Raw genomic sequence first — 27,635 nt, 5'->3', positions numbered from 1 at the left:
AACTTTTTATGGCCCCAGAAACTGGTGCTGGTCACCTAAGAGTTTTCTGCCCGAGGCCATAAAATGTTATTCGTCTTAAATCCAGGCCCGTACTGAGATGTCTCACGCTTATTTATTATTCCCTTTTGTGATCAGTGAATATTCTTTGAGAGTTAAATACAGGGCACTGCCAATGCTTTTTTGTTTTGTTATATTATATTTTGGCAGTTTTTCTTAGAGTTTTTTGATTGCCTTTCAAGATAAAGGGAAGCAGGCTAAGCTATAGGATAGTCTTACTTGCTTCCTTGCTGCATGCCTTGGGGCAGATCCCCTGTCTGGCCTCCTTTGAAAGATGATTTACGGCTTGGATACCCATTGACCGATGACCACTGAAAAGATCAAAGAAACTATTTTAGAGGTGTGATATGATTGTGAGAAAGAAAGGATACCTGCATGCTGAAGACTTACCTGATCCTGTCCAGATGTATCTGGTGGGTGACCAAGGTCCATTTCCCAGGGGGCTCCTTGGAAGATTTCAAGTGGAGGCTGCCAGCCACTGTGGAATTTAGGGATGTACTGTGGAACCACATGTTCTTTGGGCCATTCAGCTCTTCACAGAAATATAAATAAAACAGAAATGCATCAGGAAGGGATTCACTGATATCCCTATATCAGAGTTTTTTTCAGGCATATGTGCCAGCACTTGTCCACCCTTTTCATTGCATGCTCACATTGTCCAGCCAACTCCCAAATGTAAACAAGCAGCTTGGCACTGCCCCATATCCTCTCTTCTGTAGCTAATCTACTGGCACTTGGACAACAATATTGGGAGTCAGTGTTACTGCAGTGTCAATGCCTACCAGTTCCATTGCAGGGCTTGGCGAAAGCAGCATGGGCCGAGGGTCTGCACATATCAAAATCCCTGTAGTTTCCTTTGAACAGGAAGGGCACTGCACGAGGGCAGCTACAGGGACAGATAAAGCACAGTTACTTACCGTAACAGGTGTTATCCAGGGACAGCAGGCATATATTCTCACATGTGGGTGACGTCATCTACGGAGCCCCAGCGCGGACAGCTTTTCAAGCAAACTTGATTGAAGTTTCAAGTTTGCTACACTGCACCACGCATGTGCATGCCTTCTTGCCCACTAGAGGGCGCATCCCCACCTCGTGGTCCTCAGTTCCATAACCAGCAAAGAAGCCATCCCCGGGGAGGAGGGCGGGTTGTGAGAATATATGCCTGCTGTCCCTGGATAACACCTGTTACGGTAAGTAACTGTGCTTTATCCCAGGACAAGCAGGCATGATATTCTCACATGTGGGTGACCTCCAAGCCAACCAAAAAAGGGCAGGTGGGAGGATGGCAATTTAGGAAAACAGGTTACGTAACACCGACTGGCCAAACTGGCCGTCGCTTCTGGACAAAGTATCCAGACAGTAGTGGGAGGTGAACGTATGAACCGAAGACCAAGTGGCAGCTTTACATATGTCCTCCACAGGAGTAGACCGGAGGAAAGCAACAGAAGCTGCCATAGCCCTGACCTTATGCCCTGTGACTCGACCATGGAGCGTGAGACCAGCCTGAGCGTAGCAAAAAGAAATACAAGCAGCCAACCAGTTGGACAAGGTGCGCTTGGAAACAGGATGTCCCAATCGATTAGGATCAAAGGACAAAAACAATTGAGGAACCTTCCGATGAGACTTGGTACGTTGGAGATAAAAGGCCAACGCCCTCTTACAGTCAAGCATGTGAAGCGCCGCCTCACCAGGATGCGAGTGGGGCTTCGGGAAGAACACCGGAAGGACAATAGACTGATTGAGGTGGAAATCAGACACAACCTTAGGCAAAAATTTAGGATGGGTGCGAAGAACCACCTTGTCATGATGGAACACAGTAAAGGGCGGGTCCGCAACCAAAGCCTGAAGCTCACTAATTCGACGAGCAGACGTGAGCGCAAGTAAAAAGACCACCTTTCAAGTGAGAAACTTAGGAAGAGACTTGTCAATTGGCTCAAAGGGAGGTTTTATCAGCTGAGCCAAGACCACATTCAGATCCCAAACTACAGGAGGAGGTTTCAGAGGAGGATTAACATTAACTAAACCCCTCATGAAACGAACCACCAGAGGATGCAGAGAGAGAGAACGTCCCTCTAGATGCCGATGGAAAGCAGCAATAGCACTGAGATGCACCCGGATGGAAGTTGTCTTCAGCCCAGACTTGGACAAATGCAGCAAATATTCCAGAACCGAGGACACCGGAACCAAACTCGGGTCCAGATGGTGCGAGGCACACCAGGATGAAAATCTGGTCCACTTCTGGGAATAACAAAGCCGAGTCGAGGCCTTGCGCGAGGCATCCAACACCTCCCTGACCGCCGAAGTAAGGGGGAAAGGAACCAAGCCGTCAGATGTAATGACTGAAGATTGGGATGCAACAGCGAACCCCGACTCTGAGACAGCAGAGAGGGAAACACAGGTAGAAGTGGAGGCTCCCTGGCACTGAGTTGAAGGAGCAGGGAGAACCAGTGCTGACAAGGCCAACGAGGCGCGATGAGAATCATAGTGGCTCTGGATGACTTGAGGTGAACCAACGTCCTCAAGATCAGAGGAAAAGGAGGAAACGCATAAAGGAATCTCCCTCCCCAGTCGAGAAGGAAGGCATCTGCCTCGAGACGGTCCTGGGAGTAAATCCGGGAACAATAGAGGGGTAGTTTGCGAGTCTCCGGGGAAGCAAAGAGATCCACCTGAGGGGTCCCCCAGTGGTCGAATACCTCGCGTAGGACTCGGGAGTTTAGCGACCACTCGTGCGGCTGGAGAAGACGACTGAGTTTGTCTGCGATACAATTCTTTTCTCCCTGAATGTAGACCGCCCGCAGGAAGATGTTCTGGGAGGTCGCCCATTCCCAAAGGCGCAAGGCTTCCCGGCACAGAGACCAAGAGCCCGTTCCCCCTTGTTTGTTTACATAATACATGGCCACTTGGTTGTCCGTCCGTACCAGGACTACCTGATTGCGCAGCAGATGACAGAACGCTCGAGCTGCCAGGAAAATGGCCCGAAGCTCCAACACATTGATGTGACAAAGATGGTCCTCCGCCGACCATAGCGCTTGAGTCCGCAGACCGTCGAGGTGAGCTCCCCACGTGTACTCCGAAGAGTCCGTGGTCAGGACCTTGCAATGTGGAGGAACGAGAAAGAGCAAACCCCCGGAAAGATTGGAAGAGTCAGTCCACCAACGGAGCGATCGTCTCAAGGAAGGAGTCACCGTTACAGGAAGGGAGAGCGGGTCTCAATCCTGACGCCACTGGGAGGCCAAGGTCCACTGAGGGAGTCTCAGATGCAATTGGGCAAACGGCGTGACATGAACTGTCGAGGCCATGTGGCCGAGTAGAATCATCAGCCTGTGGGCAGATACGGAGCGCTGCAGCAAAATCTGACGGGCCAGGCGAAGCAGAGCCTCCAGTCTCGACGAGGGAAGGCGAACCGTGTCCAGCACGGCCCCGATAAACTGAAGGGATTGAGCCGGGCACAGCTGCGATTTGGGAAAATTGACCACGAACCCCAGACGTTGAAGAAAAATGATAGTCTGTCGGGTCGCTGAGATAACCCCCTCCCGGGATGAAGCCTTGATCAGCCAATCGTCCAGGTAGGGGAAGACCTGCAGCCCCTGAGATCTCAGGGCAGCCGCGACCACCACCATACACTTCGTGAAGACCCGAGGAGACGAGGCCAGCCCGAAGGGAAGGACGCGATACTGGAGGTGCAACTCCCCCACCCGGAACCGTAAGAACTTGCGGAAGGCGGGATGCACCGGAACATGAGTATATGCTTCCTTCAGGTCCAGGGAGCACATCCAGTCCCCCGAGTCTAACAGAGGGTACAGGACTGGGAGGGACAACATACGGAACTTCTCCCGGACAAGAAACTTCTTGAGCCCTCTGAGGTCCAGAATTGGGCGTAAGTCCCCTGTCTTCTTCGGGACCAAGAAGTACCTGGAGTAAAACCCCCGTCCCCTTTGGTTCGGGGGAACAGGCTCCACCGCCCAAAGGCTCAACAAGGATTTGGCTTCCGACAGGAGAAGAGGAAGCTGGTCTCGACAGGCAAGAGAAGCCCCCGGCGGATGTTCCGGCGGCCTGGCTAAGAAGTTTAGCGAGTAACCCTTGGAGATGATCCGGAGCACCCAAGCGTCCGACGTGATCTGGGCCTAGGCTGGAAGAAAGGCCTGTAATCGGCCCCCGATAGGAAGGGGTCCTTTGACAGTGCGGAGGGGGCCCGCCCCCAACCGCGCATCACGTCAAAAAGACGGAGCGGGTTTAGACGCTCCTTGCGCCTGAGGCTTCGGTTGGGACGTTCTGCCCTGCTGCTGGGGACGCCGGGGCGGAGGCCTGGAGAAAGCCGGCGTCGACTTCTGCGGGTACCGCCGCGGAGGAGGTCTAAACGGCTTCTGCGGCGGGGCCCGGGGTTTAGGACGGACCAATGAGGCGATAGAGCGCTCATGTTCAGACAAGCGTTTGGTCGCCGCCTCCAAGGACTCATCGAACAACTCGGAGCCAACACAGGGAAGGTTGGCCAGGCGTTCCTGCAAGTTCGGGTCCATATCTAACGTCCGAAGCCATGCAAGATGGCGCATCGCCACCGCAAAGGCGGACACGCGAGAGGCCAACTCAAAGGCATCGTAGACTGCGTGAAAGAGGTAGAGGCGCAGCTGGGATAAATTGGCCATAAAGGCGCCAAAATCCTCCTTATGGGAATCAGGCATGACTCCATAATACCTGGGCAACGCCTTGACCATCTGCCTTAAATAGGAGGAGAAGGTGAATGCGTAATTAAGGACCCTGGCGGCCATCAAGGAGTTAGAATAGAGCCGACGACCAAACTTGTCCAGGGTCCGCCCCTCCCGCCCGGGGGGAACCGCAGCCGAGACCCGAGAAGGCTGGGACTTCTTCAATGCAGACTCCACCAGCAACGACTGGTGAGACAACTGCGCTTTATCGAAGCCCTTGCAGGGGACTGTGCGGTACTTAGACTCCATCTTAGACGGAACAGCTGTGACTGTAAGAGGGGAGTCCAAGTTCCTCAGGAAGGTCTGGTGTAGAACCTTGTTAAGAGGCAGCCGGGGGGTCTCTCTGGGAGGAGAGGGCAAATCCTGCTCCTCCAAAAATTCCTTCGTATATCGAGACCCTGACGCCAGATCAAGGTCCAAGGCTCTTCCCATTTCAAGGACAAATCTGGAAAAGGAAGAGGGCTTCGAAGGAGGCGAGGGAGAACGAGAAGTCTTTGTCGCCAAGAAGGAAAGGGAAGCCTCACGGGAATAACGAGGCTCCCTCCCCGTGCCCGACCCCGAACCCCAAGAGGCCGCACCAAGCGATCTCGACGGGGTCGGGGACCGGCTACGCCCCGAGGAACCCCTGCGGGAAGTCCCCGGGGTATGAGGGATCGAGGCACGCCCCCTCCGTCTCGGCGAAGAGTCCCTCGAGTACTCAACCTCGGAGGAACGGAGAAGCCTCGGATTATCGAGGCGAAGCTCGGAGACCCGAAGGGTCTCGGCCCCGGTCGGCGAGGAGCGACTGCGTCGTCGAGGAGAAACCCGTTGACGTTTGGGTTTCCTCGACCGACGCTTCGCTCGAGGCCGACCCGAGGGCGAGGAGCCCCGGGAGGACCTCGACGAGGATGAAGAGGGAGAGATCCTCCGAACCCTCCGCCCCTTGTCCCGAGGCCGCACACTCCGCTCAGGCTGGTTAGCCGAGGTCGAGGGCAAGGCCGGGGTCGAGGCCGAAGCTGTCCCGGGGGCCGAAGTCGAGGGTACCGAGGCCGCCGACGCCGGGGCCACCGAAGGCGGCTGGAGGTGCGCGAGGGCACCGACAGCTCCGAGGTAATAAGCGCACGGAGTAAGTCCTGAAAGGCCAGTACCGCCATCATGGCAGGCAGATCCGGGGCCGGCGGGTGCTCCCTCGAGGGCGACCTTGGTCTCGAGTATTCCCGCGGGGCACCCGACTTCGATGCTCGGGGCGGGGCCGAGGACGACCCACCCGCCCCCGTCGATGATCCAGAGGATGGCTTCTTCGAAGCTGGAAGAGAAGAAGGAAGTGAGGACTTACCCTTCGTCGACTTCGGGGTCGAGGAGACCGGCTTCGACGAAGCGGGCTGACGGGGCGAGGTCGAGGGAGACGAGGCCGAGGTCAAGGCCGGGGCCGAAGCCGAGGCCGACGTCGAGGCCTTCCCCGCCCCGGAGTCCACCGCAAAGAGCTCCGCCATCCGAGCGCGACAGTGGCGGAGGGCCCTGGTTTGAAAAGTAGAGCACCGAGTACAAGAATCGGTCGGGTGCTCAGGGCCCAAACAAAGCAAGCACCACCGGTGAGGATCGGTAATTGACAGGAGACGATCGCACCGGGTGCACTTTTTAAAACCCGTCAAGGGACGGGACATGGACACGAAACCCGGCCGGGAACGAACGAGGTCCCGCGGCCGCGGCTACCGGGAGCCCCCGGAGCTGACGTAAGAAAATAAAAGTTTTTTGTTTTTTTTTTTTGACGAAACTCGATACACAATCAAAGAAAAAAGCAAAATAAGCACAGCGACCAAGAGAAAAACACTCAGCCGCGGTGTCAGAAGGCTAAACACGAAGAGCACAATTTCCACAGGGCTTCTGGCTCCGCGGAAAAGACTGAACTGAGGACCACGAGGTGGGGATGCGCCCTCTAGTGGGCAAGAAGGCATGCACATGTGTGGTGCAGTGCAGCAAACTTGAAACTTCAATCAAGTTTGCTTGAAAAGCTGTCCGCGCTGGGGCTCCGTAGATGACGTCACCCACATGTGAGAATATCATGTCTGCTTGTCCTGGGATAATGCTGCGTTCCGGGGTGAAAGGTTGACTTTAAGAGGGTGACTTAATATTAAGAGATGAAACAGCCCACGCTGTAAGGCCTGTGCTGAATTGACCACTCTGAAAAAAAATTATTGGCCAAATCAGTTTGTGGCAACCATGCTCACTGGAATTTTGCCACTTTTTCTGCGTATAACTTCAATAGATTCAGTTCCTGGGATATAATGAATACTGAAGATAGGGTATTTGATAGTAGATTAGCTTATGCTTCATGCTATTGCCAGATATATAGATTTGTTTACCTGGAACAAGTCCACGTCTCACCCAATGACTCCCAGAGCGCCATCTCTTTTGGTGTCAGGTGTCCTCTCAGGAAGTCTGTGGCATCCTTGGACAGAAGAGGGCTGAGTACAGACCTGGCCATCTCTGGGCTTCCAATACTCTGAATTATCTGCAAGATTTCACAAACAAGGTCAGGTGGATTCTGCACTGAGCATGTGATAGAGCTCTACAAGGTGCTATGTGTTGAGATTCAGAACCAAGAAATTCAGGACAATTTATATACATAGTGTCAAAAATTACATAAAGTGATAAAAGGAAAGATGCATAAAAGGAACATTAATAATAATTCCTAGGTTCTGATGATTTTGAGTATTGTCTCTGGTCATGTTTGGGAAATTCTGAAACCTCATGGGGAACTTAAAATCATGCTCACAAAACTGAAAGTACATTTTCAAAGGGATATCTTGCATGTATTTTTTTTTTTAATTAAATTAAGAGGGCAACTGTGGAGCCATTCCTGACCATACAGAAAACCCAGGGCATGGGTTTATAAGCCCCTTCTCTCTCTACCTCCAGATTTTGATCTTTAAATAACTAAATAATCAAACATCATTACCTTCCCAAACATCTGCTGTTCTATTAATTGAATGTTCCAAATCATTCAAGAAAAAAATAAAATTGTACAGAAATGTAGATGATACTAAAAGTAACAAAATAAAAAAGATTATAAAATCAGAATATTCTACATCTAAAATCCTTGCCTATCACTGCACAGTTATGCTTTCCTCTGTACAAATTTGATAACATTCTGGACAGCCAGACAAGGATTCCTAAGCCCTACTTGCCCCCCTTTCCTCACCCTCCTCTGAAGTCTGCCCAATACAATAAGTACCCCAAGAAAAATCTCCCTCTTGCTGTCTCCATCAGTGTACAGTTTTCTCCAACAGTCTATATGAAAAGCACATACTAGGGGGCGTGGCTTCGAGGCGAACGAAGATGGCTGTGTGAGGAAACAGCTCCATGGTGACAGGCAGCTTGATTTAAAATAATAGCGGTAAAAGTTTAAAGGAAAGACAAAATTAGTGAGAGAAAAGAAGTATAAGAATGGCGTCGGGCAGACAAAGTAAATCTTCCGTGGCTGGAGCTGGTTCGGGGTCTCTTAAAAGATCAAAAATTGACTCCACTTCCCCGCAGATGGTGCCGTTGCCAGCGGATGAAATTGATAACAGAGATCTTATGAGAGAAATACAAACGATAAAAGATATCGTTTTGGAAAATTCAAAAGACATAAAGGAGGTGAAAGGAGAGATAGTGAGTTTAACTCAAAGGTTAAATGCAGTGGATTTGAAAATGGAATGTTTAGAAAAACGGGTGGAAAAATGTGAGGAGGAAAAAGTACTGTGTAAAAAAGATCATAAAGAAATTGAAGCATTAAGAAGGGATTTTGTGGATTTGTCCAATCGTGCAAGAAGGAACAATTTGAGGGTACTTGGATTACCAGAGGAGATTGAGAAGGGTGATCCTATTACTTTTCTGTTAAATTTCCTACCTAAGATTCTACCAATTCAAAGTAAGTTTCCGTTGGAGAAAGAAAGGGCGCACAGAATTCCAGCAAAGAGATTAAGCAGCCAAAAGGGACCGCGACCTTTAATATGTAAGCTACTTAGATATCAGCAAGTAGAAGAGATCCTGAAATTAGCAAAGGAACATAAAAATATGAAATGTCAGGATGCAAAGATATTTATAGTCCCGGATTTTGCCAAGGAAACTGCATATAAAAGAAAACAGCTATTAGAATTACGCCCACAATTGAGAGCAATGGGTGCCAGGTTTGGATTAGTATACCCGGCTATAATGCGGGTGACTCATAACAACAAAACTCTCAGTTTTGAAGAAGCAGAGAAGTTAAAAGAATATATAGATAAATGTGAAAGCCCGATGAATACCTAAAATGAAAATGAAGATATTAATGAGAAGTCTGTTAATGTTTTAATAGTGTGATGCAAAGGTTATGTTTATTTGACTTTATTCATAGCGGGGTATTGTTTTTGAATATAAAACTGTCATTTTCCATTACTTGAGACAGTTGACTGTGGGGATTGGCAACATTCTGAACTGAGCTTGAGGTAATTTAAATATGGGGAGTGGTAACATTCTGAACTGAGCTCGAGGTAATTTAAATATGGGGAGTGGTAACATTCTGAACTGAGCTCGAGGTAATTTAAATATGGGGAGTGGTAACATTCTGAACTGAGCTCGAGGTAATTTAAATATGGGGAGTGGTAACATTCTGGACTGAGCTTGAGGAAACTTAACTGTGGAGAATGGCAGCATTTTGGACTGAGCTCGAGGCAATTTGATTGTGAAGATTGGCAGCATTCTGGACTGAGCATGAGGCAATTTAACTATGGGGACTGGCAGCGTTATGGTTTGAGATGGAAGTAATTTAATTAAGAAGAATGGCATTATTCTGGACTGTGATTATGGTAATCCAACTGTGAAGATGGGAAGCATTCTGGACTGAGATTGAGCTAATGCAACTATGGAGATTGGCAGCGTTATGGTCTGAGATGGAGGTAATTTAATTGAAGAGATTGGCAGCATTCTGGACTGAGCTCGTGACAATTTAAAGGTGGAGAATGGCAGCATTTTGGACTGAGATTGAGGCAATGCAGATGTGGGGATTGGCAGTGTTATAGCTGGAGATGGTGATAATTTAATTGAAGAGATTGGCAGCATTCTGGTCTGAGTTCGCAGCAATTCAATTGTGGGGATTGGCAGCATTTTGGACTGAGTTTGAGGAAATTCAACCATGAGGATTGTCAGTATAATGGACTGAGCTAGAGGAAATTTACCTGTGGAGATTGACAACATTCTGGACTGAGCTTTGTGGTCAATGGAATTCAGAAAGTTGCTGAGTGATCTACTGGATGTAGATTGGTAAAGACAGTTTAATGAAGAACGTCTGAATTGGAATAGTCTGGACTCCTGATCCATATAAAAGAGAGAAGATCATAGGTTTGATATCTTCAAATGAGAAATATGAATGATGATATATAAATGCTGTCTAATTCTTGGAAAAATGGAAATGACTAATGTGTTAAATGATTATTCTAATTTTTGAAAGGGGTTGAAGGGTAAATGTAAAGGATTATTTATATAAGTGAGGAAGGGAAAAAAAAGGGAAAAGAGAAAAGGAAAAAAAAAAAAAAAGGAAAAAAAATATAATAAAAGATATAAAAATGCCTTTGAAATTTATTTATAAGTTATTAATAGATTTTTATAGAGTAATGGGGAAGGTTTGGGAAATACATATAAAAGATTGAAGTTTTTATTTCTTGTATGTTATATGAGATACTAAGGGTTAGATGGAAAAAAAAAAAGATAGGAGGAAAAGGAGAAGAGGAAGAAATTTAAAAAAAAATAAAAATAAATACAAAAAGGAAAAAAAAAAAAAAATTAAAGAAATAAAGAAGGAAAAAAAAAAAATATATATATTTTTTTGTCTTTTCATTATTAATAAGAAGTTATAGGGAAGCGGATAGATTAAGTATGATGTTGCCTGTGGGGAGTTTTTCTTTTACACAGTCAGTATGTGCGTTTCGAAGTCTTCATTTATGATGGGGGTGGGGAAGGAGGGGGATGGGTATTTGGGAGGGACTGAGAAGGTGGGGAGGGAGGGTAAGCTTGTATTTTGGTTTAAGGGAAAAGGAAAAGTTTATAATATATGTTTGAGTAGGATATATTTGTATATTATATTTTATTTATATAATGGGTTTTAAAATTTTTTCTTTGAACGTAAATGGCCTCAATCATCCAATAAAAAGGAAAAAGGTAATGTCATATATTAAGCAACAAAATATAGATATTTGTTTTCTTTAGGAGACATATTTGTCTGGAATAGAGTCTATGAAGCTGTCAGATAATTGGATAAAGCAATGTTTATATGCACCAGCGATGAAAAAGAAAGCAGGAGTAGCAATATTAATTAATAAAAAATGTCCAGCAACATTTAATATGGTTAAAGCAGATCCTCAAGGAAGGTGGTTACTTGTTGACATGAGCATGGGCAATAATACAATGGCGTTTACTAAATGTGTATGCCCCTAATTCGAATCAAAGTGAATTCTTTAAATCTCTACAACAATTAATTTTGCCACTGGCTACTACTAATTTAGTGGTGGCAGGGGATTTCAATGCTGTTATAGATCCAATAATGGATAAAATCCTAGAAGAATTATGAAATCAATGGGATTAGATAATTTGATACAATCATGTAATTTAAAAGATATATGGCGTATTCTTCATTTTAATGATCGGGAATTTACATTTTGTTCACATGTTCATCAATCGTTTTCAAGAATTGAAACAAAAATTGAAACAAAAATACCCATTTTTGTTTCAGATCAGATGGTACAGCAAGTTGTAAAACCAATAGTAATATCTGATCATGGTGGTATATGGATAGAAGTTAACTTAGTAGATCAGGATAATTCCAAACCTGTATGGAGGTTTGATAATACATTGATTGCTGATTCTAAATTTTGCACAGAATTTCAGAACAAAATTAGTAAATATTTTCTGTTTAATGATTTAGAGGAAATGTCGATTGAAATTTTATGGGATGCTTTCAAAGCAACGATGAGAGGACAAATTATATCATATTCTGCATATAAAAAGAAACAACTAAGGAAGCAATTTGTAAGTTTGGAAAAAGAAATTAAAAATTTAGAATTAAAATTGATTAACAAATGGGAACAAGCTACATTTCAAATATTGTTAAAAAAAAAATATGAATATAATGAGGTTTCCTCTGGATTAGTAAAGAAAGATATTTTTACTCAGCAAACGTTGTATTATGGTAGTGCAAATAGGGCTGGAAGACTATTGGCAAATTATTTAAAAAAAAAAAAAAAAAAGGAAGGAGAAAATAGGTATAATTAAAGATGAGTTAGGGAATTCTCATTCTCAAATTGGAAGTATATTAAAACAATTTTTGAAGTATTATAAGTCGCTGTATTCTTCTGAGTCTTATTTAAATAAAGAGAAAGATGGGTTGGATTTTTTGAGTTCAGTTGAAGGTCCTAAGGTTCCTGATCATATAAAAAGAAGTTTAGATGAACCTATATCACTAAAAGAATTACAAACGGCATTGAAATCCCTTAGAGCTGGGACCGCTCCAGGTGGAGATGGATTTACGGTAGAGTTTTATAGAGAATTTCAAATTTCCCTTTTACCTTATTTATTAAAATTATATCAGGATCAACTAAATAAAGGTTGTATATTAGGCACTATGGCAGAATCTTTAACTATTGTTTTGCCAAAGCCAAATAAAGATCCAACATTGGTTTCAAACTACAGGCCTATATCTTTAATAAATGTAGATGGTAAATTATTAGCTAAGATTTTAGCATTAAGATTGGCTAAAGCTCTTCCGCATATAATAGGAATGAATCAAACTGGATTTGTTGCTCAAAGACACTCTTCTAATAATACTAGACTGGCATTTCAGATGTATTATTTAACAAAACAAATTAATGATCCGGCTTTTTCGGTATCACTAGATGCTGAGAAGGCTTTTGATTGTGTAGAATGGAATTTCATGTATCAAGCTATGGAGTGGTTTGGTATTGGATCCGGATTTATACAAATGATTCAAGCACTGAATAGCTCCCCAACTGCTCGTTTATACATAAATAATAATTTTTCAGATGCTTTTAAATTGCAGAGGGGAGTTAGACAGGGTTGTCCATTATCTCCTTTGCTCTTTGATATAGTTCTTGAACCCTTGTTGTTAGCTATTCGACAGGCAAAGGACATACAGGGTATTCCATGTGCTGGAGTGGAATATAAAGTATCCGCTTATGCAGATGACATCTTGCTTCATTTGAGGAATCCGGAAACAACAATTCCATATCTACTGGAGGTAATAGATACATTTGGAAAATTCTCAGGATACAAAATAAATTGGACTAAATCAGATATTTTACCTTTAAATGTGCATTGTACAAAAGGTATACTTGATTCTTTCCCTTTTATTTGGAAAGAGGATGGAATAAAGTACTTAGGTATTTGGTTGAATAAAACACTCGAAGAGACAATGAGAATAAATGAAAAATTTTTATTACAAAAAGTTACAGAGTTGTGTGAGCAATGGAATCCTTTACATTTGTCATGGTGGGGAAGAGTTCAAACTGTTAAAATGATGATTTTGCCTGTAGTTTGCTATCAATTGGGAATGATACCAGTGTTTTTTTCAGGGGTCTTTCTATAAAAAATTAAATAGTATTCTGGTTAAATTTATTTGGCTGGGTAAAATTGCAAGAGTGGCTCTAGTGTCTTTGCAAAGACCAATTGAGGAGGGTGGGGTAAATTTTCCCAATTTTTATAGGTATCATCAGGCCTATATCATGCGCCAAGGTATGTATTGGGTCCTCCCAGAGCTTTTGGAACAACTACCAGAGTGGTTATGTGTGGAGAGATCACTTATCTTTCCACTTAGGCTTGATCTTCTGCTTGGTATAAAAGTGCCTAGAATATGTACAGACAATAGAGTATTAATGGATACTTGGAAAACATTAAGATTTGTAGACAAATTAACTACTGATTCTATTTTAAAATCGAAACAACAGACTATTTGGGTAAACTCCAAGATACAAATAGGCAGGTTTAAGGTTGTCTGGAAGGATTGGATTAAAGCAGGTATAAGATCCTTAACGGAAGTAATTGATAATGGTAAGCTGCTTGATTTTTCACAATTGCAACATAAATATGGTCTGAATAAAAAACAAAGTTATAAGTGGTTGCAATTGAAGCAGGCTATTCAGGTGGGGTTCCCTGAATGGAAATCTTTAAATGATCATTACAGCTTAGAATTCTTATGTTTCCAGGCAGATTTTCTGGGACACCAGGCCGCAAAGTGGTATAAAATTATATCTAATTATTTGAATAAGAAACCAAAAAATGGATTAAGAGATATTTGGAGCATTGAGATTAAGCATCAGATTAATGCATCTCAATGGCCACGTATTTGGTCTTGGAGAATTAAAGGTACGATGTCGGCATCTATTAGGCAAACAAGGTTCTTTTTGTTGCATAGAGCATTCTGGACCCCTACTAGATTACAAAAATTAGATTGCCCTAAGTCTAATAGATGCTGGCATTGTAAAATTGAAGTTGGAACTTTAGACCATCTTTTATTTTATTGTCCATGTATTCAGGCATTTTGGATATCAATCTGGGATCAAGTTAACCTAATGATGGAGAATCATGTGGCATTGTCCTATGACCCAGTGGTTTTTGGAATGTGCATGAGGGCTAAATGCCAAATATCTGCAGCAAACAATAAATTACTGATGATTCTTACTGGTGTGGGAATTCAGCAAATAACGACTAATTGGAAAGACTGTTCTAGACTGAATTGTAGTTTTTGGTGGAACTCAGTATGCCATATGTATAAGATGGAAAGATTTCTTGCAGTACAGAGGGGGCATTTTAAAAGGTTTCAGGAGGTGTGGAGGTCATTAATTGAATATTATAATGATTAAGGTTTATTCTTTTTCCTTAGGGGATAATTTGTAGAAATGGGGGTGGGTGGGGGGATAGGATAATCCAATTAAATAGCGGTATATTTCAACTGATTAATGGATATAAGAAACATGGTATATATGTATGAATAGAAAAGGAAAGGGAGTAAAATTATTGGAAATATGTTGTTATGAAATATTAGGGGATATATGTACTATGATGAGATGTATTTGTTGTGCATTAATGTATATAATAAAATGAAAAAAGAGTTTGAGGAAGAAAGGGTGGGGGGAGGGATAGGTTAAAATATGATTAATTGTATTAAGGAAGAGGGATGACTAAGTATGTATATGTTTGGATAGATTATTTTATTGATATGGGAAGGGATGGGAGGTGGGTGGGGGGGGGAATTAAAACATGTATAATAATATTGTGTAAGAATGTCAAGTGAGTTATGTGAATTAATTGTAATATTATTGTACACTTGTTGAGAGAAATAAAAAGGAATAAAGATTAAAAAAAAAAAAAAAAAGAAAAGAACATACTAACTCAAGTTCAACTTGGAAACCAAAGCACCCCCCTAATTCTATATAGGGCATCAAAAGATAGGTGCCAATTAACATCTGTTTAAGCGCCAAAGGTTAGGCACTTAAGTGCAAAATAGGAATGACACAGTAGTTTAGTGCCAAAGTACATTGTAGACAAGACGCTGAAATCTTCCGCCCAATGTGTGACAATGGCCAGAAAAGCAAACAAGCTGCTAGGAATTATTAGAAAAGGGATGGTAAACAAGACTAAGAAAGTTATAATTTCTCTGTATCACTCCATGGTGTGACCTCACCTTAAGTATTATGTTCAATGCTGGTCACCTTATCTCCAAAAAGATATTGCGGAACTAGAAAGGGTTCAAAGAAGAGCAACCAAGATAAGAGGGATGGAACTTCTCTTATATGAGGAAAAGACCATAGTGATTTATGCTTCATTGCCTACTGCCCCATAGGAGCTTTCTAGTCTTGCAGGATGAGAGGAAGAAATGAAACTGTTTTAACCAGAACACAGTATATTCCTATGATGATGACTTCCAACTACTATACCCAATCAATCAACAAGAAATTCAAGACATTAATCTCAAACTAGAAACAATCAAGCAATGACTACTCAATAACATGTTAATTCTTAAATCCATTAACATCAACGGGGATGATCTTCTCCCCAAATAATACTGATGATCTACCTGTCTCCCCAATCCTCCTTAAATCTACTCCAGTAAAATTTACAAATTCTGTAAAATTTTAGGTGTTGTACTCAATAACAAACTGACTCTCAATTCCGTTGTGGAAAAATGCTTCTGTAAATTAAGAATGATTAGATCCATTGCAAATCTATTAGAGCCATCATCTCTTAACATCCTCCTGCCCTCATTAGTCATCTCACAATTACTGGGCAATGATTATGCTGGGAGCCTAAAAGCTGTTGAGGTAACACTGACTTAACTCAGTGGCTCTTAGCCTGAATCAGATTCTCCCACATAGCTTTTCAGATCAAACTATAGACAGTACATACCAGTTCCAGAGGCCCAAACAGGAAATGGACCAGCTCTGAGGAGCTTGGGTTCTGAATGTGTTTCTTCAGTTTGGCCTGAAACAAAAGGAGAAGACCCATTGGGTAAATAGGGAAGGTGACCCCCCACCTCTCCCCAGCCCTCTGCAGCACAAGGAGGCCATGTGTTTGACTCTAATCCTACCAATTTGATTCCTCATTTAAAGTAAGTTTAATAACAGAATAAGTAATTACATTTTTTAACTGAATTAAAACCAGACCCACATTAGGCCATTAGGAAGTTTGCAATACTATGGAGATATTCCAAATTCGTGTGCTTGTTAAAGTCCCTGACTAATTGCAGAAGTCTCTGGTCAGCTGGAGATATTTCCTTTTTATTGAAAACAGACAGGGCCGGCATTAGGGGGAGAGCAAAGAGGTCAGTTGCCCTGGGCCCTGAGGCTCTAGGAGGCCCCATGAGCTGGCAAAATTGAGGCTGGGAGCTTGCTACCGGCCAGTGTGCTGCTGGACGGCACTCTCTAAATGCGCCCCTTCGCCTGCATCTCCTGCTCTCCCGCCCACCGCGTTTAACTTCTTTGAAAAGCACTGTACCGCCCTGCAGCTGGCCCTGGCGTCTTCTCTCCACTGCGGCCTGCCCTCTCTGACAAAGCAATGTTACTTACCGTAACAGTTGCTATCCAGGGACAGCAGGCAGCTATTCTCACTAGTGGGTGATGTCATCCGACAGAGCCTTGATACGGATGTCTCACAAGCATATTTTGCTTGAAGAAACTCAGAAGTTTCGAGATGCCCACTAGTGAGAATACCTGCCTGCTTGTCCTGGGATAACTCCCTGTTTCCATTAGGGCTGGCTGCAGTGGAGAAGATGCTGGAGCCAGCTGCAGGGCGGCACAGTGCTTTTTGAAGAAGTTAAACGAGGCGGGCGGGTGAGCAGACTGGCAGGAGGGGGAGATGCAGGCAAAGGGGCGCGTTTAGAGAGTGCCGACCAGCAGGCACGCTGGACAGTAGCTGGGTGTAGAGAGGAGCATATGGGACTGGGGGAAGGGAGAGATATTGGACTCAGATGAGGGAAGGAGGGAGAGATGTATGAGAGGGAGAGATGTCAGATGTGTGAGGGACAGAAATCGATGGATTTGGGGACGGCAGAGGGAGTAGAAGGAGGGGGGGCAGAAGAGGGACAATAAGAGATGGATTTGGAGGACAGAGGGAGTAAGAGAGGGAGAGATGTCCATGAGGGAAGGCAGAAGGAAAGGGGAGGGAGAAATGGATGGGGGGGCTTGGTGGAGGGGGCAAGATAGGGAAAGAGATTCAGGGGAGGGAACAGAAGGGGGAGGGAGAGATGGACAACTTGGTGAAAGCACAGAAGGAAGAGAAGACATGGTTAGGGAAAGGCGGAGGTGATATGGACTGGGGGCCGGGAGAGGTGAAAGATGTCATACTTGGGAGCAATACCAGGACCTCTGGCCATATTCTGCTGCTGCCTGTGGCTTTGTGAAGAAAGAAGTGCAGCTGGAAAGGAGGAGACCAACCTACTTGGATGTTTTAGAGCCAGCTAGAACACAGGTACACACTCTTGGGAGGGGGCATGAACTGGGGACACAGAAGGGAGGGAGGAAGAGAGGCACATTGGGTCACAGGAGGGAACTGTATAGATTAAGAGGATAGGATAGTTGCAAAGGGAGAGATATGGCATGGGAGGACAGTTGGGAAGAGAAAGGGAGAGAATTGGACTTGGGGATGGAAGGAGGGAAGAAAAAATGTTAGGTCTGGAAGTGGAAGGGAAATTGATGCAGCATCTTTTTTTCCCTCCCTCAAGGAGGGAGAAAAGAACAGAAAAGAGAGGGAGAGATGTTGGATCACAGGGAGACAGAATGAAAGATAGAACCATAGGAGGGAAGAGAAGTGGGATAAGAAGATGGTAGAGGAAGGAGAGAAAGGGACAGAGAGATGTAGCCTGATGAGAGAGGGAGGGCAATTCTGGAAGTGGTGAGCCAAATGGAAGAAGTCAAAAAGCATGATGAGAACACTGAGTACAGTGGTAGAAATATGGTAATGGGGAGTAAATAGAGGGAAATAGGAGGTTGGGAAAGGAGTGAGAGATGGGAAATGGAACAGCTACAGAATGAGAGGAGGTGGAAAATTCATAAGTAGCTTAAAATGTAAAAAGAAGGGTGAGAAAGAAGGTAAGATTTGAGCACACAGAGGCAGTAAAGAAAAAAGGGAGGAAAGCTGAAAGGGCAAAATCAATATGTTGGAGACAGACATAGTGAAGGAATGGAGCAAGAGGAAAGAGGAGAAAAAAAATGGACAGTAGACACTGGAAAGAGAATTAGTAGAAGATAGACAAAAGCCGAAAGAGAAACTAGGACCAAGATGATGGAAAAACAGAATGTCCAGACAAGATAGAAGGAGAAATTAGGTTCTTACCTGCTAATTTTCTTTCTTCTAGACCAGTGATTCCCAACCCTGTCCTGGAGGAACACCAGGCCAATCGGGTTTTCAGGCTAGCCCTAATGAATATGCATGAGAGAGATTTGCATATGATGGAAGTGATAGGCATGCAAATTTGCTTCATGCATATTCATTAGGGCTAGCCTGAAAACCCAATTGGCCTGGTGTTCCTCCAGGACAGGGTTGGGAACCACTGTTCTAGACCACTGTCTCAAACTTTCTCGAGCAAGGGCACACTAAAGGTACTGGCCATAGCTCGAGGCAACCAGAAGTGCGCAGATGTCGCTGTGATGACATCACACATATGCGTGACATTATCATATCGACATCCGTGCATGTGCAGAGGCCTTCTAGATGGGCACTGAGATGCCAGTAGGGGGTACCAGCAGGGAATAGGGCCGTTGAGAAGGAGAGGCATTAACGCCAGCTGATTGCCTTACAGCAGTGTTTCTCAACTACTTCAAGCTAAATACCCCCTAACTCTAACAAATATCAAGTGAGTACCCCAACCACAGACCTCCCTAGGCCCACCCAAACTCTGCCCCAGATCCCATCCCCTTTACTAATTGTAATGCAATTTTTTCCATTCATTTTTAATATACACAGCAGACATAAATTCTCAAAACTGACATTTCAATCACTAAATTGAAAATAAAATCATTTTACCTACCGGCGATCCTCTGCAGGATGCTGTAATTAACTTTAAAGGTGAGACCTGGAGGCCAGGGGGGAAGCCGGAGGACGGTAGAAAGAAGGGGGAAACATGCAGGCCTTCGGCGAATCGGGCAGCGCTGGTGCTGTACCACATAGGGAAGTCAACTGGCAGGCGCCTCTCTTCCTCCTCAGTGTGCCATGGCACACTTGGAATCTCAGGAGGCACACTAGTGTGCCCCGACACACAGCTTGAGATACACTGTGCTAGACTTTCCAGAAAGATATAGCTTAACAGATGGGTATATATCTCATCATGACCAGCAGGTGGAGACTGACAAAACTTTGGAATAGTATATACTAGGTGACTCTCCTTGAATCCTTCAGTCTGCCGAATAGCCAAGCAGAACCAAGAACTATAAAAAAAACAACAAGACTCCGAACAGGAGTAACTAATTTACAGGAATGCTGTTGGAAAATGCAAAGGAGGCAAATGAAAAATGCCAACAGCCCCACAGCTCGCATGCCAAGCCACAGCCACTGTTCTTTGATCTCCCTGGCCCTAGAAAAATGCTAGAACCCACAGAAAAAGCAAAATCTTCACACAATAACAACACGACAACAGACAGGGTGAGGTGCTATACCGGTCTGGAGAGTCTAGAAGAAATAAAATTAACAGATAAACCTAATTTCTCCTTCTTCAGCAACTGTCCAGACCAGTATAGCTTAACAGATGTGATGTACCAAAGAAGTACCCATCAAGGGTGGGACCCTTGAAGGGCTGACACCAGAACACGCTCACTGAACAGCGCGTCCCGATGCGACTGAACATCCACATGGTAGTATCTGACAAAGGAATGCAGCGTAGACCAAACTGCAGCCTTGCAAATATCCACTGGAGTCACTAGAGAAGACTTAGCCCAAGAAGGTGCCTGACCCCGAGTGGAAAGAGCTTTGAGAAATTCCGAAAAGCACAGTTACTTACCGTAACAGGTGTTATCCAGGGACAGCAGGCATATATTCTCACATGTGGGTGACGTCATCTACGGAGCCCCAGCGCGGACAGCTTTTCAAGCAAACTTGATTGAAGTTTCTAGTTTGCTACACTGCACCACGCATGTGCATGCCCTCTTGCCCACTAGAGGGCGCATCCCACCTCGTGGTCCTCAGTTCCATAACCAACAAAGAAGCCATCCCCGGGGAGATGGGCGGGTTGTGAGAATATATGCCTGCTGTCCCTGGATAACACCTGTTACGGTAAGTAACTGTGCTTTATCCCAGGACAAGCAGGCATGATATTCTCACATGTGGGTGACCTCCAAGCCAACCAAAAAAGGGCAGGTGGGAGGATGGCAATTTAGGAAAACAGATTACGTAACACCGACTGGCCAAACCAGCCATCGCTTCTGGACAAAGTGTCCAGACAGTAGTGGGAGGTGAACGTATGAACCGAAGACCAAGTGGCAGCTTTACATATGTCCTCCACAGGAGTAGACCGGAGGAAAGCAACAGAAGCTGCCATAGCCCGGACCTTATGCCCCGTGACTCGACCATGGAGCGTGAGACCAGCCTGAGCGTAGCAAAAAGAAATACAAGCAGCCAACCAGTTGGACAAGGTGCGCTTGGAAACAGGATTTCCCAACCGATTAGGATCAAAGGACAAAAACAATTGAGGAACTTCCGATGAGACTTGGTACGTTGGAGATAAAAAGCCAACGCCCTCTTACAGTCAAGCGTGTGAAGCGCCGCCTCTCCAGGATGAGAGTGGGGCTTCGGGAAGAACACCGGAAGAACAATAGACTGATTGAGGTGGAAATCAGACACAACCTTAGGCAGAAATTTAGGATGGGTGCGAAGAACCACCTTGTCATGATGGAACACAGTAAAGGGCGGGTCCGCAACCAAAGCCTGTAGCTCACTAATGCGACGAGCCGACGTGAGCGCAAGTAAAAAGACCACCTTCCAAGTGAGAAACTTAAGAAGAGACTTATCAATCGGCTCAAAAGGAGGTTTCATCAGCTGAGCCAAGACCACATTAAGATCCCAAACCACGGGAGGAGGTTTCAGAGGGGGATTAACATTAACTAAACCCCTCATGAAACGAACCACCAGAGGATGAAGAGAGAGAGAACGTCCCTCTAGATGCCGATGGAAAGCAGCAATAGCACAGAGATGTACCCGGATGGAAGTCGTCTTCAGCCCAGACTTGGACAAATGCAACAAATATTCCAGAACCGAGGACACCGGAACCAAACTTGGATCCAAATGGTGCGAGGTACACCAGGATGAAAATCTGGTCCACTTCTGAGAATAACAAAGCCGAGTCGAGGCCTTGCGCGAGGCATCCAACACCTCCCTGACCGCCGAAGTAAGGGGGAAAGGAACCAAGCCGTCAGATGTAATGACTGAAGATTGGGATGCAACAGCGAACCCCGACTCTGAGACAGCAGAGAGGGAAACACAGGTAGAAGTGGAGGCTCCCTGGCACTGAGTTGAAGGAGCAGGGAGAACCAGTGCTGACAAGGCCAACGAGGCGCGATGAGAATCATAGTGGCTCTGGATGACTTGAGGTGAACCAACGTCCTCAAGATCAGAGGAAAAGGAGGAAACGCATAAAGGAATCTCCCTCCCCAGTCGAGAAGGAAGGCATCTGCCTCGAGACGGTCCTGGGAGTAAATCCGTGAACAATAGAGGGGCAGTTTGCGAGTCTCCGGGGAGGCAAACAGATCCACCTGAGGAGTCCCCCAGCGGTCGAAGACCTCGCGCAGAACTCGGGAGTTTAGCGACCACTCGTGCAGCTGGAGAAGACGACTGAGTTTGTCGGCCAGACAATTCTTCTCTCCCTGAATGTAAACCGCCCGCAGGAAGATGTTCTGGGAGGTCGCCCATTCCCAAAGGCGCAAAGCTTCCCTGCACAGGGACCAAGAGCCCGTCCCCCCCTTGCTTGTTTACATAATACATTGCCACTTGGTTGTCCGTCCGTACCAGGACCACCTGATTGCGCAGCAGATGACCGAACGCTCGAGCTGCCAGAAAAATGGCCCGAAGCTCCAACACATTGATGTGACAAAGACGGTCCTCCGCCGACCATAGCGCTTGAGTCCGCAGACCATCGAGGTGAGCTCTCCACGCGTACTCCGAAGAGTCCGTGGTCAGGACCTTGCGATGTGGAGGGACGAGAAAGAGCAAACCCCCGGAAAGATTGGACGAGTTGGTCTCAAGGAAGGAGTCACCGTTACAGGAAGGGAGAGCGGGTCTCGATCCTGACGCCACTGGGAGGCCAAGGTCCACTGAGGAAGTCTCAGATGCAATCTGGCAAACGGCGTGACATGAACTGTCGAGGCCATGTGGCCGAGTAGAATCATCAGCCTGTGGGCAAAGACGGAGCGTTGCAGCAGAATCTGACGGGCCAGGCGAAGCAGAGCCTCCAGTCTCGACGAGGGCAGAAATGCACGAAGGCGAACCGTGTCCAGCACGGCCCCGATAAACTGAAGGGATTGAGCCGGGCACAACTGCGATTTGGGAAAATTTACCTCGAACCCCAGACGTTGGAGAAAAATGATAGTCTGTCGGGTCGCTGAGATAACCACCTCCCGGGATGAAGCTTTGATCAGCCAATCGTCCAGGTAGGGGAAGACCTGCAGCCCCTGAGATCTCAGGGCAGCCACGACCACCACCATACACTTCGTAAAGACCCGAGGAGACGAGGCCAGCCCGAAGGGAAGGACTCGATATTGGAGGTGCAACTCCCCCACCTGGAACCGTAAGTACTGGCAGAAGGCGGGATGCACCGGAACATGAGTATATGCTTCCTTTAGGTCCAGGGAGCACATCCAGTCCCCCGATTCTAACAGAGGGTACAGGACTGGGAGGGATAACATACGGAACTTCTCCAGGACAAGAAACTTGTTGAGCCTCTGGAGGTCCAGAATCGGGCGCAAGTCCCCTGTCTTCTTCGGGATCAAAAAGTACCGGGAGTAGAACCCCCGTCCCCTTTGGTTCGGGGGAACAGGCTCCACCGCCCGAAGGCTCAACAAGGATTTGGCTTCCGATAAAAGCAGAGGAAGCAGGTCTCGACAGGCAAGGGAAGCCCCCGGCGGATGCTCCGGTGGCATGGCTAAAAAGTTTAGTGAGTAACCCTCGGAGATGATCCGGAGTACCCATGCGTCCGACGTGATCTCGGCCCAGGCTGGGAGGAAGGCCTGCAATCGGCCTCCGATAGGAAGGGGGTCCTTTGACAATGCGGAGGGGGCCCGCCCCCAACCGCGCATCACGTCAAAAAGACGGAGCGGGTTTAGATGCTCCTTGCGCCTGAGGCTTTGGTTGGGACGCCCTGCCCTGCTGCTGGGAACGCCGGGGCGGAGGCCTGGAAAAGGCCGGCGTCGACTTCTGCGGGTACCGCCACGGTGGAGGTCTAAACGGCTTCTGCGGCGGAGTCCGGGGTTTAGGACGGACCAATGAGGCAATAGAGCGCTCATGTTCAGACAAGCGTTTGGTCGCCGCCTCCAAGGACTCGTCGAACAACTCGGAGCCAACACAGGGGAGGTTGGCCAGACGTTCTTGCAAGTTCGGGTCCATTTCCAAAGTACGAAGCCATGCGAGACGGCGCATCGCCACCGCAAAAGCGGATACGCGAGAGGCCAACTCAAAGGCATCGTAGACTGCGTGAAAAAGGTAGAGGCGCAGCTGGGATAAATTGGTCATAAAGGCTCCAAAATCCTCCTTATGGGAATCAGGCATGACTCCATAATACCTGGGTAATGCCTTCACCATCTGCCTTAAATAGGAGGAGAAGGTGAATGCGTAATTAAGGACCCTGGCGGCCATCAAGGAGTTGGAATAGAGGCGACGACCAAACTTGTCCAGGGTCCGCCCCTCCCGCCCGGGGGGGACCGCCGCAGAGACCCGAGAAGGCTGGGACTTCTTCAACGCCGACTCCACCAGCAACGACTGGTGAAATAACTGGGCTTTATCGAATCCCTTGCAGGGGAGTGAGCGGTATTTAGACTCCATCTTAGACAGGACAGCTGTGACTGTAAGAGGGGAGTCCAAGTTCCTCAGGAAGGTCTGGTGTAGAACCTTGTTAAGAGGCAGCCGAGGGGTCTCTCTGGGAGGAGAGGGCAAATCCTGCTCCTCCAAAAATTCCTTTGTGTATTGAGACCCAGCCGCCAGATCAAGGTCCAAAGCCCTCCCCATATCAAGCACAAATCTTGAAAAGGAGGAGGGCTTCGAAGGAGGCGAGGGAGAACGAGAAGCCCTCGTCGCCAAGAAGGAAGGGGAAGCCTCACGGGAATAACGAGGTTCCTGCCCCGTGCCCGAACCCGAACCCCAAGAGGCCGCACCCAGCGACCTCGACGGGGTCGGGGACTGGCCATGCCCCGAGGAACTCCTGCGGGAAGTCCCCGGGGTATGAGGGACTGAGGCACGCCCCTTCCGTCTCGGCGAAGAGTCCCTCGAGTACTCAACCTCGGAGGAGCGGCGAAGCTCGGAGACCCGAAGGGTCTTGGTCCCGGTCGGCGAGGAGCGGCCGCGTCGTCGAGGAGAGACCCGTTGATGTTTGGGCTTCCTCGACCGACGCTTCGCCCGAGGCCGACCCGAGGGCGAGGAGCCCTCGGAGGACCTCATCGAGGACGAAGAGGAAGAGATCCTCCGAACCCTCCGCCCCTTGTCCCGAGGCCGCACGCTCCGGTCAGGCTGGTCAGCTGAGGTCGAGGGCAAGGCCGAGGCCGAAGCCGTCCCGGGGGCCGAAGTCGAGGGTGCCGAGACCGAGGCGGCCGACGCGGGGGCCTCTGAAGGTGGTTGGAGGTGCGCGAGGGCGCCGGACAGCTCCGAGGTAATGAGCGCACGGAGCAAGTCCTGAAAGGCCGGTACCGCCATCATGGCAGGTATATCCGGGGCCGGCGGGTGCTCCCTCGAGGGCGACCTCGGTCTCGAGTATTCCCGCGGGGCACCCGACTTCGACGCTCGGGGCGGGGCCGAGGACGACCCACCCGCCCCCGTCGATGATCCTGAGGATGGCTTCTTCGCTGGAAGAGAAGAAGGAAGTGAGGACTTACCCTTCTCCGGCTTCGGGGTCGAGGAGACCGGCTTCGACGAAGCGGTCTGTCGGGGCGAGGTCGAGGGCGACGAGGCCGAGGTCAAGGCCGGGGCCGAAACCGAGGCCGACGTCGAGGCCTTCCCCGCCCCGGTGTCCACCGCAAAGAGCTCCGCCATCCGAGCGCGACGGCGGCGGAGGGCCCTGGACTGAAAAGTAGAGCACCGAGTATAGGAATCGGTCGGGTGCTCCGGGCCCAGACAAAGTAAGCACCACCGGTGAGGATCGGTGATCGAAAGGAGCCGATCGCACCGGGTGCACTTTTTAAAGCCCGTCAAGGGACGGGACATGGATACAAAAAACGGCCGGGCACGAACGAGGTCCCGCGGCCGCGGCTACCGGGAGCCCCCGGAGCCGAACGGAAAATCTTTTTATTTATATTTCGATGAAAAAAGATACACAAACCAATAAAACAACAAATTAAGCACAGCGACCGAGAAAAAAATACTCAGCCGCGGTGTCAGAAGGCAAAATCGAAGAGCACAAATTCCACAGGGCTTCTGGCTCCGCGGAAAAAACTGAACTGAGGACCACGAGGTGGGATGCGCCCTCTAGTGGGCAAGAAGGCATGCACATGCGTGGTGCAGTGTAGCAAACTTGAAACTTCAATCAAGTTTGCTTGAAAAGCTGTCCGCGCTGGGGCTCCGTAGATGACGTCACCCACATGTGAGAATATCATGCCTGCTTGTCCTGGGATAACAGACTTTTTCTGAAGAAGATAAGCAGAAGTAATAGTCTCCTTGATCCAACGCACAATGGAAACCTTGGAGGTGCCATCCCCCTTATGAGGACATAAGAACACAAGAATAGCCTCACTGGGTCAGACTAATGGTCCATCAAGCCCAGTAGCCCATTCCCACGGTGGCCAATCCAGGTCACCAGTACCTGGCCAAAACCCAAGATGTAGTAATATTCCATGCTAGCAATACAGGGCAAGCAGTGGCTTCTCCCGTGTCTTTATCAATAACCGACTATGGACTTTTCCTCCAGGAACTTGTCCAAACCTTTCTTAAAACCAGCTACGCTATCTGTTCTTACCACATCTTCTGGCAATGCGTTCCAGAGCTTAACTATTCTGAGTGAAAAAAAATTTCCTCCAATTGGTTTTAAAAGTATTTCCCTGTAACTGAGATGTGGGGGAAAGCTGACAGTTGCCCGGGAGTAGATGGTTCTGTGTAAGGTATCTTTGGAGGATACTATTGAAACAGGATATTTAGGGAGTCCCGGTAGAGAGGTTCCAATAATGGTGAAAGAAAGCCAGGAGGGTTTAAGAGGAAGGCAGAGTAAAAGACTCAAATTTTCCCCGTCTTCTCAGCAGCCTGTAGTTGCAAGGAAAAAACACAATTTGAATTGTCTGTATGCAAATGCTAGAAGCCTAAAAAATAAAATAGGTGAGTTAGATGATGAGGTAGATATAATAGGCATCTCGGAGACCTGGTGGAAGGAGGACAATCAATGGGACACTATTACTTGGGTACAAATTATATCACAAGGATAGAGTAGATCAAAACGGAGAGGAGGGTAGCACTATATGTTAAAGAGGGAATTGAATCAAATAAAATAAACATTCTGCATGGCATAGATAGCAGTGTGGAATCCTTGTGGATAGAAATCCCATGTGTGAAGGGAAGAAATATAAAGGTTGGATTATACTACTGTACCCCGGGACAAAATGAGCAGACAGATGAAGAAATGTTTTCAGAGATTAGGAAAGCTGGAGAAATGGACCCACTAGAACAGGGGCGCCCACACTTTTTGGGCTTGCGAGCTACTTTTAAAATGACCAAGTCAAAATGATCTACCAACAATAAAAAATTTTTAAAACCCCCCACAAAGCACACTGAAAGGCAGAGAAAATGTTAATTATCATTCATATTCCGGGTTTTTTTCAAAGAGGTCAAGGCAGATGACTCTATGCAATGTCATCTCAATAACAACCATACAAAAATAGACAAATATAGCCCCTCCCTTTTTATTAAACCACATAGCAGTTTTTAGTGCAGGGAGTTGCGCTGAATGCCCCACACTGCTCTCGACGCTCATAGGCTCCCTGCGCTAAAAACCGCTATTGTGGTTTAGTAAAAGGGGAGCCATAGTGCAAAATATAGACAGCAGATATAAATTCTCAAAACAGACACATTTTGATCACTAAATTGAAAATAAAATCATTTTTCCTACTTTTGTTTGATGATTTCATGAGTCTCTGGTTGCACTTTCTTCTTCTGACTTCTTCTCACTTCACTCTGGCTGCACTTCTTCTGACATCTTCT

General features: G+C 46.8%; 1 protein-coding gene across 3 annotated transcripts in view; it reads right to left on the bottom strand.

Annotated features, from left to right (window-relative positions):
• The window catches only part of EPS8L2 (EPS8 like 2), a 282,798-nt gene that overhangs the window by 51,444 nt on the left and 203,719 nt on the right, over window positions 1–27,635 (bottom strand). For all 3 annotated transcript variants that reach the window (XM_033928821.1, XM_033928822.1, XM_033928823.1), the window contains 4 exons: window positions 16,173–16,247; window positions 7,103–7,251; window positions 448–589; window positions 277–368 (listed from right to left, as the gene is read on the bottom strand). In XM_033928821.1, coding sequence (XP_033784712.1) covers window positions 277–368; window positions 448–589; window positions 7,103–7,251; window positions 16,173–16,247 — 458 coding nt within the window. The remainder of the gene's footprint in view (window positions 1–276; window positions 369–447; window positions 590–7,102; window positions 7,252–16,172; window positions 16,248–27,635) is intronic.

Source organism: Geotrypetes seraphini, chromosome 19 (genome assembly GCF_902459505.1).
Source record: "Geotrypetes seraphini chromosome 19, aGeoSer1.1, whole genome shotgun sequence".
Lineage (NCBI taxonomy): Eukaryota > Metazoa > Chordata > Amphibia > Gymnophiona > Dermophiidae > Geotrypetes > Geotrypetes seraphini.
This window is presented reverse-complemented; position numbering and strand designations above follow the sequence as displayed.